At 43.2% G+C, this 19,144-nt stretch overlaps 1 protein-coding gene across 1 annotated transcript in view; it reads left to right on the forward strand.

Annotated features, from left to right (window-relative positions):
• Positions 1 to 18,580, forward strand: part of CEP112 (centrosomal protein 112) — a gene marked incomplete at its 5' end in the record, with an annotated part of 392,261 nt that extends 373,681 nt beyond the window's left edge. Inside the window, 3 exons of the mRNA XM_080924200.1 lie at positions 14,319 to 14,420; positions 17,640 to 17,704; positions 18,484 to 18,580. Of these exons, the coding sequence (XP_080780326.1) occupies positions 14,319 to 14,420; positions 17,640 to 17,704; positions 18,484 to 18,487 (171 nt within the window). The 3' untranslated portion in view covers positions 18,488 to 18,580. The remainder of the gene's footprint in view (positions 1 to 14,318; positions 14,421 to 17,639; positions 17,705 to 18,483) is intronic.
• Positions 18,581 to 19,144: the final 564 nt, after the last annotated feature.

The raw sequence follows: 19,144 nt of genomic DNA on the forward strand, positions 1-19,144 counted from the left end.
TTAAGTAGCCTGATTCTTCTATTAAAAGTATGTGCTACTGTTCTTTTACTTACTTTCTCTAGCAAGCATATGACAGAGACCTGGGGTTGGACTGGAAGACCCTGCAACAGAAGACTTTAGTGCTTAGAGCCTAGATAAAGGCAACAAGGGTCAACAGAAGGAAACCTAGCTTAGGAGTTCCAAATCCTAGGAGGCATTGAGTGGGAGAGATGAGCCATGGAAATGGCAATGCAGTTGAAGATGTGGAAGTTGGTTTGGAGAACCAGCCATTAGGGGTTAGCTGCCTTAAACTGAGAGGTTCTCATTACCCAACCAAAGGGTTGGTTGGGTCAGCCCATAGGGTGCAAAACCTAGGTCCTTGGCAGGGAACCTTGGCCCCAGTCAGACAGTTTATTAGAAATAACTGCTTGAAATTCAAACTGGTTTAAACAATAAGGAGAAATTTTTGACTTTTTTTTTTTTTTCACTTTCCTCTGCTCCCTCTCAAAACTGCAAGACAACTGCTCTCAGTTCCTGGGCCTATTTTCCCAGATTCATATGAGCAGAAGAAAGTTCCCTCCTCAAAAGCTCCTACAGATGTACTAGGCACAGAGTTACCTGCCCTGTGCTCTGATCCTAGCAGGACCTGAGTAGTGAGTCAAGAGGCAGAAGTCCTGTCACAGGAACTGACTGACTACAGCAAGGTAGCACGGGAGTCCTGAGGCCACAGCATACCCAGTCTCCATCATGGAGTCCAGTGCTCTCTCTCCAGCAGCAGGAGAGAGGCTGCTAATGACTCCCTTCTTACACACATCACCTCAGCAGCTTGGTGCGGCTGGACCTGAAAAAGACAGTGAAGGAGCTCAGTGTATCTCTAACCTGTAATGGAGCAGTAAGATTGGGGACCAAACACGTTTGCGTCCCTACTACACTCACACACACACCACCAACAACAACAGCAACAATCCTAAATTTCCAGTATAGCATCTGGGGCCTTCATGATGGGATTCGAGCCTTTCTAAGAGGAGACATGAGAGGAATCTTGCTGTCTCTGACTTGTGAGGAAGTCAGACACCACCTGGGACTTGCAGCCTCTAGAACTGTGAGAAATAGGTTTATAGTTTGATCTGCCTACATTTGTGGCATTTTCCCACAACAGCCAAAGAAACTAAAAATAGAGATTAGTGTGCTGCCTAATCTTTTGTCAACTTGACCCAAGCTGGTTATCCAGGAAGAGACTTGACTTAGAAAATGCCTTCATCAGATGACCTGTAGGGAAACCTCTGGGACATTTTCTTGATTGACAATCGATATGGGAAGGTCTGGCTGACTATAGGTGGTGTCACCCCTAGGAAGGAGGTCCTGGGTCATATAAAAAAGCAGGCTGAGCAAGCCAATAAGTAGCATTCATCTGTGGCTCCTGCTTTGGAGTCCCTGCCCTGACTTCCTTGTTCCTTGGAAGTTTTATAATCTAGCTCTGTCACTTCATCAAAATATTATCTCAGTTCTGTTCACCTCTCCCTTCTCTCCACTGCCGTCTGTGGTCCCTTTGTGTCAGATGAAATGGCATCTTCCCAGCTGCCTCTATATCTGGGAGACTTCCTAAATCAGAGCAGCCATCCTATCCCCCCATTTCTCTGCTCTAAACAGACAACTCCAACCTGTGCATCTGAGCTCTATGCTAGCTCTTCAAAGTTCTCCTCGTTCTGACTCACTCTGAGGACCTGGGCATCACTCAGCTAGCATGCACTAGTTACACCCACAGCACCTGAGTTCACACCTGTTCCTTCACCCAGAACTCATCATCCAAGTGCTACTCACTTTTGGAAGCACATCTCAAGAGTCACCTCTTCCTGTAGACTTTCCAAACAACTCTTGATCCAAAGATGATTTTCTTCACCCAAATTTCTAGTCTATTTACCTTGTTCCCCAGAGCTGGATAGGTAATGTTTGTGGATTCCTTTTGTTTTCTGTGCATAGTCCAACCTAGTACTCCTCAACCCAGTTGTTCAGCATTGATCCAGGAAACAAAGAGGGGCATCCTGTTAAGTACAGTATCCAATTCCAAGGGCTAAGGGTGGGGTCTCCCCGTGCAACTCCACCATCCTAACCATTTCTCACCAGACCCAGCCACCAGTCTCTACCATCAAACTGGACTAGAATGACAGATTAAGAAGAACATATTCCCAAATCCCCAAGATATGTTCTCAGGCCTCCATGCCTGAGACCAGCCAGCCCACCCCACCTGCCGTATTGCCCACCTGATCCTGATCCAGCCACCCTGGCCTCCTCATTTCCTCCTACACTTCTTACAGCTACCATATGTGAGCCACAAGCTAGCTCAAGCTCTATTATGTGTAGACTAAGAAACCTCAGAAAGCCTAAAATGTTACAGCTCATTCAAACATTTGCTTTGCTTTAAGAGGCATTTAAAGTACAGATTAAACTATGTTCATGATACAACGGTTCTTATTTCAAGATCACTGTACATAACAAACAATGCATAAGCCACCTTTGTACAGGGTCTTGGACTCACCTGCCTTAGTTTTAAACCTCTTCCTATGGCAAAGAGGAAATATGATTTAGCTTATCAAAAGAAAGGAGAGGGGGAAAAAAGCAAAAAAGGTTTTCACAAAGCTGAGGTGAAGGAAAGTTAGTATATATAATGCAAGACAAAATGCTATTCTTATCACCAGCCCTGCATCTTAGAGTCTCTGCTGACAGTGTTGGTTTAGAATACATGTGCAAGATAAAGAGAAAGAATTAATTCACTGTGGAGTCCAAAGTTACCAGTCCCCACATGACAGCCACACAGAGCGATAAACATAGAGAGTGACAATATTTAGAACTTTTTTTCCCTCTAGTTTTAAATAGTGAATCTTTTGCACCGTTGAAGTCAAGAAAAAGCTGCCCAATGAGGCTCCCACGGGCCTCAGCCTCCACTGATCCTCAAGAGCTTTTTACTTTGTCGACTCTGTAGCCTGCATTCAGACATCATTAAAATGTGTTTCTAGATTTCACTACTTTTTTTTTATTGTTAAAGAAATGCCTTCAACTGAAAGAACAAAATATGCCTGCTCTTTATTTGACCTTTCTTAGTTTGATGTGTTTTTAAAAGATCTGGGCAACAGTTTTATAAAGAATGCACAGAGACATTCCTGAAAGAGCACACAAGTAGATGTGATCATGAAAAGATCAGCCGATGAAGCCTCCCGTTCAGTCTAGTGCTGAGACTCTCTCTCTCCCTGTGCAGTCTCTTAAGGCTGCCCTGGTGTTATAAAGTCAAAAGCAATATGTTTGTTAATATATTTTATTTTCATTATTGGCTTCCTGAGGAAGTTTCTACTCTGTAGCCCAGGATAACCTAAAACTGTGTAGCCCAGGATGACTTCAAACTCATAGTCATGCAGACCGAGCCTTCCAGTGCTGGAATTACAGGCACACCTACGCTTACATTTTTAAAAGGAAGGCCCTAGTACCTTGTACTGTCATACTCCTGAGTAAATCTAAGTCCACCAAGCCAAGGTAATACTCATTACCAGTTGATCTAATTTGCAGAAATGCAAATACCATCCTCTCTTAAAAGGGACTCCACCTCACTCACATGAAGCAGGTGATTCAAGAGGCCAGATGGGGAGCTGCTTCATGTGCACTCCAGCTTATAGAAAGGAAAATCACCTCTATGCTGGCAAAAACAATCCATATAATTCTTTCAAACTTCAAAGAAATAACGATTTAATCTTATTTACTTCTTAAACACCATTGATCTCCAGTTAAACACAGAACTTCCCCTTAGGGAACTCGAATTTCTAGTAGAAGAAAGGGGTATGCAAATCAATCATTACAATACTATGTGACAGTGAAGTAAAAGCAGAGGCTTTAGGGTAAAGAAGACCTAGTTACAGCTCAGGTACTAAGTATCGGTGTGACTCTGGATGAAACAGTAACTTCTCTAAGCTTACTGTCTTCATTACAGCTGTCAGTGTATCCTTGGGAGTTTTCGGGAAGATTTAATGAAGTATAATGTCTCCATGAGAATGCAGTATATGTTATCTAGGACTTAGAAAACAAATATCAATCATTTTCACTGTAACAGTGATAGTTGTGAGATGTTCCAAACACCAGGGCATCATAGTAGAGGGTACAGTCCGTGTGTGAGCATGGAGAGTTCTCCAACTACTTGAGAGGTTGGAAGGTATAGAGGACACTGAAGAATATGTGGAAAGACTAGAAAAGGTGGTCAAGACCCTGCTGGGAATCGTCATTGCTTGAGCATTGGTGGGAAGGCAGGCTCAGGCTATGATGGCAGATTACAGATGGTGTGTACAGAGGAAGTAGTCTTTAGCCTGGAGCTAGAAGGAACCATTGTGGTGTTTGATACTGAATGTGAAGGATCAGATCTACATCTTATAGATCGTCAAAGAAGAAAAAGCAAGGTAAGGTTTCTGTCCCTATCCTGGGGACCAGGACATCAGACCCTATTCAGAAATTGTGACTTCTTCCTTTTCCTCAGAACAAGGAGGCCTGGGTATGAGCTCAAAGACCTAACTGCATCATCTCCAACCTGCTCACTCCTGACCTCCATCCACCCCCAAGCAAAGGAGCTCCTGGGCATACCACGCACTGTTCTTCCACACTTCTCACCATCAGCAGCTTCTTCTATGCCTTCCTATCCATCTGGAAGGTCCACTTATTCTTCTGTGTCCAAAGCAAATATCACCTCTTGGGAGTTCACGTTATTCCTTTTATTACATTATTCCTGATCAGGCTTGTTTCAAGGATAGATAAACTTTTGGAATATGCTGTGCTCCCAAACTTTTAACTAAAGGAAAGTCGTCTTCCCTCTGTTGCACAAAGTGACTGGCCCAGCATTTATGTGACTCTTACAATAGTATGTTGAAGTTTGCTGCTGTGAGGTTGTGGAGTTTCTGTTCCATTTAGTGAGGAGGTAAGGGTATTCCTGCACAAAATCCTCATTAATGTTAATTGGAGCTGCCTAAGTAAGTCCTGGGCACATCAGCGAGTCAATGGCTGCCTTTGTATTCTTGTTTTGTGTTTTGTGTAGGATACCATATCTGGCAAGCTGGGCCTTCTCAAACATAAGGAAATAATTGGTAATTTGAGGGAGAGGTTTAACTTCTTTATAACTGTCAAGAATTTAAATATGCAGAAAAGAAAGAGCAGTCATAGATTGCCTCTTGAAAAATGCCTTTAAACCAGGTCACAAATTTCTGACTAAATCAGGTATTCTGAATGAAAGTTGACTAGCATTGAGACATGGACCTTTTATTTTAAGTTTTGCTTCAAAACAGGAAATACTATATTTATCAAGATTGATCCCATCTTAAAGCCCCTTTATTTCTAGCACCACTGCTCATCAAGATCTCCTGTGAGTAATATGCCCCCTAGATCACTGTTTGTTCTGTGTTAATGACATTCAAAGCACATGATAGACAATCACCAGGATTTTGTTTTGGGTTTTCTTGTTGTGTGTATTTGTTGTTTAATGTCATTGGTTTTGTTTTTTTTTTGTTTTGTTTTGTTTTGTTTTGTTTTGTTTTTTGCTTCTTCTTTGACCTCTCAGTTGCATCTGCCACCTGCCTGTTCCTGTCTTTAATAATAAGACCCCAAAGCCATGCACATCACTGTCTAGACACATAGAGCTATCCTTCCTCTGTATCCTTTCTTGCTCGCCTCTCTCCTTCATTCTAAACGTGGATATCTCTGTGGAGTCCTGTGCTGTCCGTCCTCAGTCAGAGAGCACTTCCATTCTCATCTTCAACTCCCTCTTCTAGCTTGTAGTTGTTAAGTCTCTGCTTCTGGCTTTCCCATGCCCAGTGCTTACACTTCCTCATGACCATGTCTCTGGGACATCACAGGAAGGCAAAGCAGCCCCACGTACGTCTTCTACCCACTTCAGGCCAACTCCATCCACTTATCACTCTGTCCAATAATTGGTGCCATGTAGACACTAGCTGAGGTATAGACTCTCCTTTCACTCCCTCCTGCTGTCCTCAAAGCCCGCTGTCAGTTTCTACTCTGTGACCTCAGAGGTGACATCACAGAGGAGTATCTCTCCTTAGATACAGTAACCCCTAAAATCCCAGGCTAGCCTTTGCTGTAATTCCAGCTTCATCCTTCCCTCTCCTCTCTGCCCCAGTTACAGGGGACAGTGTGGGTTAGATATCTGTTTCTCTCCTCAACTAGCAGTCAGCTACCTCTGTGGGCCTTTTCTCTCCTCTCCTAGCAGTCAGCTACCTCTGTGAGCCTTTCCTCTCCTACCTCTATGGGCCTTTTCTCTCCTCTCCTACCTCTGTGGGCCTTTTCCTTGCTGGCTGTGATGACATCATTCAGATTTTATGCAAAGATTTAAAAGTATATTTTACAATATGTGTAAGAGTATGTGTCAGATGCTTCTATAGTATCTGGCATGTATCAAATATTTGTGAATGTGGTTTTCCTTCACTTTCTGAACTTATTCCTGCTTCATTAAATCTAACTCTGTTGACATGACCTTTACTACCCATCACAAGTCGAAGATTCCACATACTTACTCAACCATAATTTTGTGGAGCCATTGCACATTTACTGTATGTTAAGTCCTCTGACCTACTTCAATGCCCAAGAATCAATAGAATTCCAAACTCCTCTCAGCCACACTGAATTCCAGCTTCAGCCTGCAAGTCTTTCTGGATCCTTTACTAAAAGTTGTTTATGAACTTGAGGATTCTCCTCTATCCACCCTCCATTTGCTTTTAGGTTTTAGGTAATGGAAACTACCTTAACAGGAAATCTAGCCTTGACCAGATAAAACTAGGACTCTTAAGAAGTTCACACTTGAGCTGGAGAGATAGTTCTGTGGTTAAGAGCACCAACTATTCTTCCAGTGGTCCTGAGTTCAAATCCCAGCAACCACATGGTGGCTCACAACCATCTGTAATGAGGTCTGATGCCCTCTTCTGGTGTGTCTGAAGACAGCTACAGTGTACTTATATATAATAAATATAATATAATATAATATATAAATAAATAAATAAATATTTTTAAAAAGAAGTTCAGAGTCTGTAAATAGAAGTAAAAGTCACCATGTCCCTCCTCCACACTTTTTTGTTTTCAAGTCTTTTCTGAGCTGTGCTTTATAAAATTGAGAGGTCACTGACCTCTAGCTCATGTAGACTCAACTTTCAAGGTATACAAGCCCTTCAATGTCTACCTCCCAGTATGCTCTTCAGTGTCTACCTACCAGCATTCCCTGTAGTACCTACCTCCCAGCATGCCCTTCAGTGTCTACCTCCCAGCATTGCCTTCAGTATCTACCTCCCAGTATTCCCTTCAGTATCTACCTCCCAGCATTCCCTTCAGTGTCTACCTCCCAGCATTCCCTTCAGTGTCTACCTCCCAGCATGCCCTTCAGTGTCTACCTCCCAGCATTCCCTTCAGTGTCTACCTCCCATCCTCCATGCATCATCCTCTCTCATTTCCTCTGCAGATAGAACTCCTATGCATAGCTGGGGTTTTTAAGACCCAAGCCAGCCTTTCATGGCGAGAGGGGCGTGCTCACAGGACATGCTAACCTGGGCAAAGAAGAAACATTGAGAGTGATATTAAGATGAAAAACATGAGAAATGAGAACAAAAAGAGAGAATTCTAAGCAGAAAATATCTGGCACTTTGTTACAGAGGAAAGAGGCCTGGGTCTTTTCCTGCCATCCCTCTGTAAAAAAAAAAAGTCTGAGAGTCATGAAGGCAAGGCCGGGTGGAAGGAAACAGTGTGGATGAAACCAACTCCCGCCTTCCCCTCCATGAATCTCCAAGATCCCTTTTGATCTCAGCAGCTCTGTAGGCCTGGGTGTTTGCCTCCAACTTTCTCAGCTTTGAAGCTGGCCTACTTATTAATAGCCACTGTGCTGATTAAGAACTGCAATTCCATGATGAAAGAATCTACTCTTTGTATTTAGGAAAAGCTTTTGTGATTAATTTACTCTAGGCTTTCTGAGGATCCTGTCATTTTAAGATAAAGACGGACTTAACACCAGCAGTTGTGGGAACTGAGGTTTGGGTTCATTCAGCAGCAAATATTTATTGAGTTACCACCATATGCCAGGCACCATGCTAAGCCTCGGGGCTTCAGCCATCAGCAAAATTAACACAGCCTCTACCACTGATAGTTCATACAGTTTAGGGAGTAGCCAACTTTATATAAAGAGCCAAGTTGCAAATATTTCAGGCTTAGGAGCCATAGGGGTCCTGCCTTGACTTTAAATTCTGCCATGGTCGCTCGGAAATAGCCTGTGTTCCAATTTTTATTTACAAAACTGGCAGATAGCCCACTTAGTCTGCAGAATGAAGTTTTGTTTTCAGTTCAGATGGGTTTGAGTTTTTTATTTTTATGTATTTGTTAAGATGGCTCTCTATATAGAGCCTAGGCTGACCTCAAAGTCGTAGTGATCCAGTCTTAGCCTCTTAAGGCTAGAATGACAGGTATGCACTATCACACTGGTCAACTTGCCACCTGAGATTCACAGGCCTTTTGTCTAATAGATGCAGCACGCATAATGCAAGTTAATATCTGCTTGCCTGCATTGTTTTGATCTAGACTATCGTGATCACAACTGACAAAAACTAGAGTATCTCAAAAAACCACCAACTTCAGGAACAGTCTGTTAGAGGGCTCAGGCTCTCAGTCTAGTTCCTGCTCATCTTCCTTGGAGTAGCTTTACTGATGGTCTGTTTTTCACGCCACTATAGCAAGATAGCAGGAACATTGCCAGCCTCCCCTGAGGGAAAGGCTAGTGGATGAGGTCAGAGGCTGATGCCTTGTGCTATTCATGAGTTTGGGTACCAGGACTTGGATCATGTGCCCGAGCCGTAATCAGTCATTTGTGACATCAGGATTGACTTAGGCCCAGTCACACTCTTCTCTCCAACCTTGGGTAGGACAGAGAAAAGGAAAGATGAATTCCAGTTACTAGAGGACTGGCATAATGTGTCCCTATTGCTCAGCAGGTAAGATGCTGCCAGCAGCTTCCAGTGCCACATATAGCCATGTGCAAGAACTCAGTGATGCCCAAGTGCGCAGCTTATATGCAACTGCCTCAAATTTTGGTATTCATGTGTAATATTTCATAACCTCAATGTTTATTATGTATTTGAATCTGTGGTTTGTGACCAGGCTCGGGCAGTTACTAGTTATTTTCTCTTTGAACATATTGCCACTTTCACATTTTTCCTAAGAATATTATTCTAAGTAGCCTCAACAGGCCTTTATTTTCTCTTTAATGTTAGAGAATCATTTGACTTAGAGCATTTAGCAGTAATCAAAGCACTAGGTCCAAATGGTTCTGTTACTCTGAAGCCACCATTCTTTCCATAAGACCAGAATAGTGAAAAAGTCACCATTTCCCAAAACTATTTCATGCTGCCTTTTAAATATGGAGGTTAGCAGCTGCTTAGCTCTCCAGCCACCGGCTTGCCTGCAGGGTTGGTGGTCTCTGGCCTAACCAGGAACCACTTCCCTCCCTCCTGCTAGAAACTGGTCCCTCTGCACAGGCAAAGGAGGACTTACAGCAAGCTGTACTCTTGGGCAGGGAAACATCCTTTACAAAGAGCCAAGACTATACTGAAGAAAGAGCAGGGAATAAATATTTAAAGGTTGTTAAGAAAATTATGGTTCTTTTACATTTTCACTTTATATTTGAGATTCAAACCTTATGAAAGCACCCTTCCTAAAATGGATCTTCCTTGGCAGTTGCTGTGGCAACACAGCACACCTTAACCCCGATAACGATGACATTTCTTAGAAGGCATTGCATTTTCTCAGCTGCACTGCAGATTTTTTTTTTTTTTTTTTTTTTGCATCATCTTTTACACTGTTTCTTTCATTTTTATTCTTCAAGCCAGAAAGTCAGACATGTAAGTTCTAAATTCTCACTCCTCTAAAGTGCCAATGCAGAAACTTTTTTGCTATACAAAGGCAAAAAACCCTCTGCATTTCTGTTTATATTATCCCTGGTAGCAGGTAGCTAACCTCCCTTCCTGTACCCTGCTCCTTCCTATTCCTTTGACCTGCCTTTCAAAAGCCCGGAGAAGCCCATCCACTAAGGTGCCCACACCCCGTGCCCCTCTTTTCAAAAGCACAGTATATAGTATGAGTCTAACTCTCCACCTCTTCTCTTCTTCTGCTCCCACTGTGACCCACACACCAGTCACATTCCATTTGCTTTACAGCCGTCCTATACGCCACAGACAGGTTCATGAGCAAATCAGTCCACAGTAACTCAAAAAAGTCAATTCTTTTCCCAGAACCTCCCTATGTTTCTAATTGGTAGAAATCCAATCCAGAGATGGAATTTTAAGCTGACATCTTTCCCTTTAATCCAGTCACATGGCATCAAATAATGGTTTCCCACTTACAGACCTAAGTTGTAGGCAGAGACCTGAGACAGTTTGTCCATATGGACTGAATGCCTGCTTACACACATACAGTCCAACTCATGCGGTGAGCCCTCAGTCCTCAGTGAATTCACAGATAGGACTTTTGGGAGTTAACTAAGTCAGGATGAAGGGCCTATGTAATAGAAGAGGAAGAGACCAGAGCTTGCTGTCTGTGTGTGTACAACGAAGAAAAGTATACATGGACATCGCCAAGGAGATCCTCTCTAGGGCCATGCAGCCTCTGATCTTGACTTCCAGCACCCACAACTAGCTTTCTTATCCGTAACCCAGAACTGGAGCCCTCAGGATCCAAAGGATGTAGTGTATGCAATGCTAAAAGTCCACAAATTAAGAAAGAGTTGAGAGATAGAGATGATGGTTTGGTGGGTAAAGTCACTAGCAGAAGCCTGATGGCCAGAGTTCAATTTCCAGTACTCACACTGAAAAGCAGAAGCCTAATGCAGCGGTCCACATCTGTAATCACAGCATGCCTGCTTTGAGATGGGAAACAGAGGCAGAATCACCCAATTACAGACAAGCAAGCCTGGGATAGCACAGCAGCAGAAACAGCAATACTGACTGTGACTGCCCCAACAAGGGTGGAGAGAGAGCTAACTCCTGAGAACCGGCCTCTGAACTCTGCCTTTGTGCTGTGGCACCTGCATGCAAGCATGCACACACTAGTTAGTTCATTGTGTTTAAATTAAAGATAGAAAATAAAAATCAGTTTCAGTAAAAAGAAAGAGGAATTATAAAGGCCCTATGTTGGGTAAAAGCATAGGGCACTTGACCAACTGAAAGAACAAAACAAAGCAGCTGCTCAGAAGCAAGGCTTGTGGGGCACTCGTGAGAGGTGAGCAGGGCCTCAAGGCACAAGGTCTTCTTGATAACAGAGAAGACTTGAAATTTGATTCTACTTAAAAAGCAAACCTAAATGTTGCAGTGTACGATGCATACATTCCAGACTAAAATGGTACCAGTGGAGACAGAGAGATTTAAAAAAAAAAAGTCAATGGAGACCTGCATCTCCCCTTTCTCCTCTCTGAGTTTTAATGTTGACAGTAAACTCCAGTTGGGGATACCCTGTCTCCATAGTCCTTCATAAAAATGAACAAATTCTTGCTGGTGTTATGCCTTGGAGGGAAGGCCAGGCTGTTGCGATGGAGCCGGGTTTCCCCGTGCCATCGCTGGTTGTGGTGCTCTGGGTTTCCAGATTGACTTTGATAGAGGAAGTAAGATGAAGGAACATGGAAAGGTGGGTGAGCGTCACAGTGGCCCAAGGGAAGGCAGGCTTTCACAGATGTGACATGGCTAGGAAATGTGAAGAACAGGTGATTACACATGCTGCTTTTGAGACTGCTAGAAGTGGAGAATAAGAGAAATGTCGAGACGGGCCTGAAAACTCCCTTCCTTCGCTCTTAAAACAAATAAGCCTGCCAATGTGTTTGTGCACTCACTGATGCAATAGGATACTATACTAATGATTTTAATCATTTCTAATTTTTTATTTATTGGAGTAGGCAGGGCACACCATCCATACATGTGAAGATTAGAGGATAATTTGCCAGGAATCTGTTCTCTCGGCCATAAGGGATCATGGGCATCAACTCAGATCATCAGACTTGGTAGCAAACACCTTTACCCGCTGAGCCATCCCACTAGCCCATACTATATGAGTTACATGTGCCACTTTATCCTTTTGTCAAAGAGCTGTATGTCCACCAAGCCCTTTAATTAGATCTGTTCTACCTTCTCTTGCTTCTTAGTCTATTGTAAGGCTAGTTTATCCATAATCAGCATTGGAAGAAATGTCAGGAGGCAGAAAGAAGAGAGTGGTGTAGCAGCATTTAATGCCTCATGGTTGGTCTAGAGGTGAAGTTTATCTCCCGTCATTATTTCACACCAAATGTATTGAAGTATTTAGCCTTCATTCTAAACTTGACACAACTTGGAAACACCTGAGAATAGACTCAGTGAAGGATTGCCTAGATGAGGTTGGCTTGTTAGGGCATTTCTGTGGGTGACTGTCTTAATCAGGTTGACTGATATGGAAAGAACCAATCCACTGTGGGTGGCACCATTCCATACACGTGGCTTCTTGACCCGTGTAAGAGTGGGGAAAAGTGGGCTGAGCCCAAGTAAGCAAGAGAACATGTTTGCACTCTTTTCTCTCTGTCCTTAACAATGGATGTGTTGTAACTAGGTATTTTTTTAAGTTCCTGCAACCCTGATTTTCCCCACAATGGATTATACCCTGGAACTGTGAGCTAAGATACATCATTTTTACTCTGAATTGTTGGATTTTTTTTTTAAACTTGGTTTTAGTTTAAGTTGTTTGATTGTTTGTAGGATCAGAGATTTTTATCACAACAGAAATGAAACTAAAATACATACTGGGTCAGAGGTGGAGCTTAGCTGTACCAGAGAAGAGATAGGTTACAAATAGATGAAAGAAGACACCAGAGGGCATTGCAAAATAGGAGGCTGTATGAAAACTTAGTTACAAGGCCATTACACTACCAGGAAAAAGAATAAAGAAGGCACTGCCTACCTCCACAGTGCTGGGCAAGTTCAGTGGTGATAAGCTGGGTAAGCAGCAGCTTCCTCGCAGTCAGTTACTGGCCAACAGTGCTTATTCTTGCAAGAACATTACTCTGGTGGATCAGTGATGGCTGACCAAGCCAAGAACTCCTCTCCAGTGTGCTTCTTTGCTGTACCCAATTATCAGAGAGCAGGTTCTAAATATTAGGCCACATAAAAGTGGCATTAGCCTAGTTTACTTTGTTTTTTTATGGCCAGTATTCCAAGGAACAGCAAAGGGAGTGGCAGCAGGAAACAGGTTCTGTTCTACATCAGAATGCTGTAGCTCAATTCTAGGTGTGCAAGACAGGGAGTCATGGCCCTCCGTATATCCATCCCCAAACCAGTCTCCATCAGCCTTCATCAGCCCTTTGCTTAGCAAGGCTTTCCCAAGATGCTCTATTTTCCTCAAGAAACATACAGAGGCTGGAGAGACCGTTCTGTGGATAAGAGCACTGGCTGCTCTTCCAGAGGACCCAGGTTCGGTTCTCAGCACCCATGTGTTGGCTCACAGCCATCTGTAACTCCAGTTCTGGAGAATCTGACACTTTCTTCTGGCCTCCTCAGAAGAATGCACATGGGGCATAGATATACATGCAGGCAAACATTTATACACATAGAAATAAAATCTTTTAAGAAAAATAAACATATAGAAGAGCAATAGCAGCAGAAGTATTTATGCCTTGTAACAATCTAAAATGTACTTCACTGGCTGGATTTTAAATGTGTGTTTAGGGAGATTTATAAATCTTTTTTCATATTAATAAGTACAGAGCTAAGTCCTGTCATCCTGGTGCAGAAAAGGCCTCAGGATTGGCACAGTGGCATGCTCTGTAAGCAGAGATACATATTTTACTTAACAGGATGGTGAAAATTGTGTTAACAAGGATTTGCTTTTTAAGATTTATTTGTTTTTATTTTATGTGTGAGTGTTTTATATCCATGATAGGTGTGTGCACCATGTGTGTGTCTGGTAGAGGCCAGAAGAGGGTTCAGATGCTCTGTAACTGGAGCTATAGGCAGTAATAAATGTCGCATCAGTGCTGGGAAGTGAACTTTGTTGGATACATGAGCCTCAAGTGAGCCATTGCAGTGAAGATGGGTTTTAAAAGAGAAAGTATTATTCCAGCAACCATCTTCACCAGAATCATGCTCAAGCTAGGCAACTTATCAATATATAGAATTCTTTATTTCTGTGTCATGTTATTAGTTACTGTCTGACAATAAATATAGAAAACTGTTTGAGGGTAAATAAATATTTTTCTAAATTTTCTTAAATTAAAAAACAGACATTTCTGGTGTGTAAAAGATTTTTTTCCATTTTAGATAATGTGCGTACGACAAGAATATGAAACAAAGTTCAAAGGGCTGATGCCAGCATCTCTGAGACAAGAGCTTGAGGACACCATATCCTCCTTGAAGTCACAGGTAAAGAGTGTTCTAAGGTGTAGGTGGGGCACGGATTCTGGAAAAGAGCTCGAAGTAGCCTGATCCTGCCTTGCGACCAGGAATCATGGCGCTCCCATTTACCCTCCACCAGCTGGGTTCACTTCCTGAAACTGCTCAGCTGTGCAGTTTCACCTCTTCTTCTTGGTTCAGTGTCCAAAATGTCATTCTCTGATACACTGCTAGTTCCTCGCTCTGCTGAAGTACAGTGGGACAAAAGTATCATTAATTTAGAAGCATTTTTCCAGTGTTTTATATTGTTTTCAAGGGTATATACTTTAAGGCCAAGGCAAAATAACATTAAGATATTCAAACAATTAAATTTAATGTTTCTTATTGAAGTATGTGGTTCTTAAAATGTAAGGTGAGAGATAAATACTTGGGAACTGAGGCAGGAGGATCACAAATTCAGGGCCAGCCTGGACTACACAGGGAAATTCTTTCTCAAAACAAAAAATAAAGGACCCAACAGACTTCAGTGCTGAGTGTTGTTTTGAGACTTTTTGCTTTTGTTTTTGGTGGTGGGGGTTTTACACTGTAGCACTGACTGGCCTGGACCTCATTCTGTAGACCAGTCTGGCCTTGAACTTCCTTTGCCTCCTCAGCACTGGGATTAAAGGTGTGTCCCACCATGTAGTGAGTATTTATATATAGTTGTATGTTGGCAGGTGTTTGTTGGTTGAGGGTGGTTTTTTCTTTGTTCATTTGTTTATAAAATGTCTCTATATAGCTCTAATTATTCTGGAACTTGCAATGTTCACCAGGTTGGCCTCAAACTCACAGAGATCTGTCTGCCTCTGCCTTCCTAATGCTGAGGTTGAAGGTGTGTGCCACCATTTCTGAATACCTGAGTTTACAATTCCTACCTGAGGAATCTTCATAGTCCCATTTCCAACACACTTAAACTTAAAATAATTTACATTTAATTTCATGTAAATGGTCCTGGAAGGGTTTCTGCTCTCTGAATGCTAGGAACCATACCTGGTACATAATAGCTGCTCACTAAATAATAAAATAACCAATGTAGTTGTTAATACTCACATAGAGGGTTTATAATATGTAAAACTGTTTAGAGCCAAGCATGGGAGGGCATATCTTAATCCCAGCAAGGAAGAGACAGAGGCAGCCGGATCTCCCTGAGCTCAAGGCTAGATTGGTCTACATAGCAAGTTTCTGGCCAGCCATGGCTACCTAATAGGGGGAGAGAAAAAAAAAAAAAAGAGTATGAAATTAGTCTGGGGCAGACTGACCTAAAATTTACAAGGAAACCCAAGCTGGTTCCAGCTCCTGCCAGCCCTGCCTCAGCCTCCCAGGGTTTGAGGTGATTCTCCTCTACCTCAGTGAGCAGCTGCAATGGAAAGCCCTTTCCCGTCCTTCGGAGGCTGCCCAGGCTGTGATTGCCTGGGCATCTGGAACAACGCGTGGGGCAGAGCACGGGGCAAGGACAGCTTCAGCGCAGTATCTACCCGTGGGGCAAGCACCCAGGCCTGACACCCTCAGAGGAGAGTCTTATTTTTGAGGTGTGGGGGAGGGGAGAAATCCAATACCCACCTGCATGGCTTCTGTTATCGCTCATAGCATTTCACTGTAATAAAAGCCGCTTCAACCTCCTGGAACTGGATGTTGCCCAGAGAGAGTGCCGCCAGCTGCCTGAGGCCTCAGAGCTGGCAGCTGCACGGAGGAGTCGTCGGGCCCTACAGTGAGCAGTTAGTTTGAAAGCACAGGTGCCTGTGTTTTTGAAAATTGTTAGAATTCCAATCGATTGCAATGCAGGGTGGGGGAAGGACGTTAAAGCAGTAGGATCCTTGCATCTGTCAAAATTATCAATTGTCCTGTGGGTCATTTGAGCACTCGGATAACATGAAGAGCTGGTTGCCATCCTCAGCAAGCCCAGGGACGCTGTGATACATACACATCCACTTGAACAGGCTGCACTTTCCTCTCTTTCAAGCTCGTTTTTTTTTTTTCCTTCTTTCTTTCTTTTTGGTTCTACCAGCTATACTCTTGCATAATTACCCTTCAGAACCAGCGTTGTCATGGTTTCAGCTCAGACCAAAGAACCAAGAGTAAACAATTCTGAGCAGATCAAATGCCATTGACTCCTGATTACATTGAGCCATAGTTAAGCTGTCCCCAAACTGTTTTTATGTGGTTAGATAGGGTGTTTTGAATCGATGCCTGATGTATAGGTGTCGTTGATCCCGTAGACATTTAGACTGCAAAGTAGTCACACGTGCTATAGAGACCTCACTGAAGAAAACATGCCCAGGCAGCAGCTTCTGTCCCCAGCCCTCCACTCCAAGGTGCTACCTACTGCGAAGTCTGTACTGGGCATGTGCTATGAGGCACAGCTCACCACTCCTAACCCTGGAAAGCAACTGTCATGAACCCCACTCACAGATGACACAGCAAGAGCTGAGTAACCTTCCTAGGGCCTTAGAGGCCAAGCCAGGGATGGAAGTGGAGTTGGCTTGGCTCCAGGGCCAGCTCGGGCTCTTTCCACTCCCAAACCCTGGGTCTGACCTCAGGGAATCCCCAGGATGGATTTGAGGTTTCCAGAAAGCAGTAATTTTCTTTTCACTCACTCATTCGCTCATTAAACAGCCAGTGCATACCAGCTACATGCCCAGCCCTGTAAAAGAAACTGGGGACTGGAGACAAAGTCGTCCCTCTCCTGGAAAACACATAGAATTTGGGAACAGCCATGAAAACAGAACCACAAGGCAGTGTGAGAAAGTCTAGAGCATCTGGTGCAGAGGATGGACCTCTGCCTTGGGACATGGCAGGGTCGACGTGAGCAGTTGGGAAGCAATGGGAGCACTGGCTTTTGAGCCAGCAATGGAGGCAAAGAGACTTTTAGTCAGTGTTCTAAAGTTAGAAATAGCCCAGGCCAAAGGGTGACAGTGTGAGTGACGTGGTACAAGGTGGCATTGGTAGGAAGGTCAAGAGGAGGGAGGCAGCCACAGAGACAGGATGGCACCCATCAAGATGGCTAGGACTCAGCTTGTAGTTGCCTCTGTGGCCTTGGGTGGATTTGCAGTAGGGACAGGATGTGACCAGATGTAGGAAAATGCATCATTAAATTTCACTTCCTCCAAGTGTTGTCCAGGAGATTGTCTAAGTCTAAGTAAAATCCTAACATACTGTGAGTGTCACGTTGACATGTGCACATACCTTCTCTCATATAAGATGTCTTTCTAGGTTAACTTTCTGCAAAAGAGAGCATCTATCCTTCAAGAAGAACTGACCTCCTACCAGAGCAGAAGGTATGAGGGTGATGACAAGCCTTCCAGTTAATTTGTGCTGGGTACCCCTGGAGTCCTTTACCTTGACCCACAAGTCTTCACTGAAATGTCTAGACACAAGATAAGTCTTGAAAGGAAGACATTTTTAATGAACAGCTTGTCTTTGAGAAATCACCCACCTCTTTAATCACAGGGCTTAGATTCATCAGAACAAGATTCGGGAATTTTAGGGTGTGGCAAGTAGGTAGGGACCTCACCTGGGCAGTTGGGCAAGGTGTAGTCTGGAATCCCAACTGTGGACTGAAGAAGACATCATCTTCCTTTAAGACTGTGGCATGACGCAATTCTCTGTGATGGCTCACATCTTCAAAGTCCCATATCCCCAGGGCTTTGGCACTGTTCTGACCAGAATAAGTCAATGGTTTTGTGATGTTAAGCATTCACAGAGATGGAGTGTCCCAGAGTACAGACTGTGAGATGCAGGAGACCTTCCTACAGGTTCCCAGTGATATCACCAACCATGGTGATGTTTACTGATGGTCCAGTTCAGTCAGGCAGCTCTGCTTTTAAGTGCAGTCACAGACTGGGCTGCTTACTTGGCATCAAAATAAAAGGAATGAGCTTGTGAATCATTTACTTTTCAAAAGGTTCTGAGTGCCTGATGACGATAAGATCAGTTGCTTATAGGCATGCGTGATGAAATTTTGATAGTAAATACCCTTTTGAACCTCCAACTCCTTCAGAACTGTAACACATTTTACAATTGACTAAAAACCCTAACGTGCATTTTTGATTTCCAGGTAACTTCATGGTAGAGTGTGGTATATGAAAGTCATCTGGGCTGCACTGAGAACTTCATCCAGCAGGTTTGAAGATTTGGATATTGTGAACTGTGAGATCAATGGCTTTTTTTTTATGCTTAAGTGTAATTAAGATTATAAAACCATGCATCATCCATACACTGGGTTGGCTTTATTTGTGTCTACCTAAGTTATGTTTTATCATCTGCTTTCTGACTCCATGTTGGTATTGGAGTACATGCTGAAAACTGCTTATGTTGGGAGGCGATGTCCGCTTGAAGTGTGCCTTGGTGATGCTTTGCAAGGGTCTTACAAGTTGTGAATGATGAGAATCACAATTGTAATATCATATCAGAATACTTAACTTGTTCATGTTATTGCCATGTTCATTGTTCATATATTAAAATGTCAGTTTTATACTATTCCATTTTCTTTCTACATTTTATCTCACCTCATCTGCTAAGTATAGCATACATATGGTATTTTCCCCCCAACAAATACAGATTATCTCAGTTTTTGCTTTGGAGGAAAATGCTTCATACCATCTCAAAGATCAGTTCATAATTTCAGCATGAAACGGACGTCCAGCGTCAGATGACTGGATCATGCTTATTGTGTGGGTCTCCAGTCTGGCCCTGGGGCTGCAGGACTGGGGGTGGGA

This window comes from Micromys minutus (assembly GCF_963924665.1).
Source record: "Micromys minutus genome assembly, chromosome: 10".
In the NCBI taxonomy this organism is placed as follows: domain Eukaryota; kingdom Metazoa; phylum Chordata; class Mammalia; order Rodentia; family Muridae; genus Micromys; species Micromys minutus.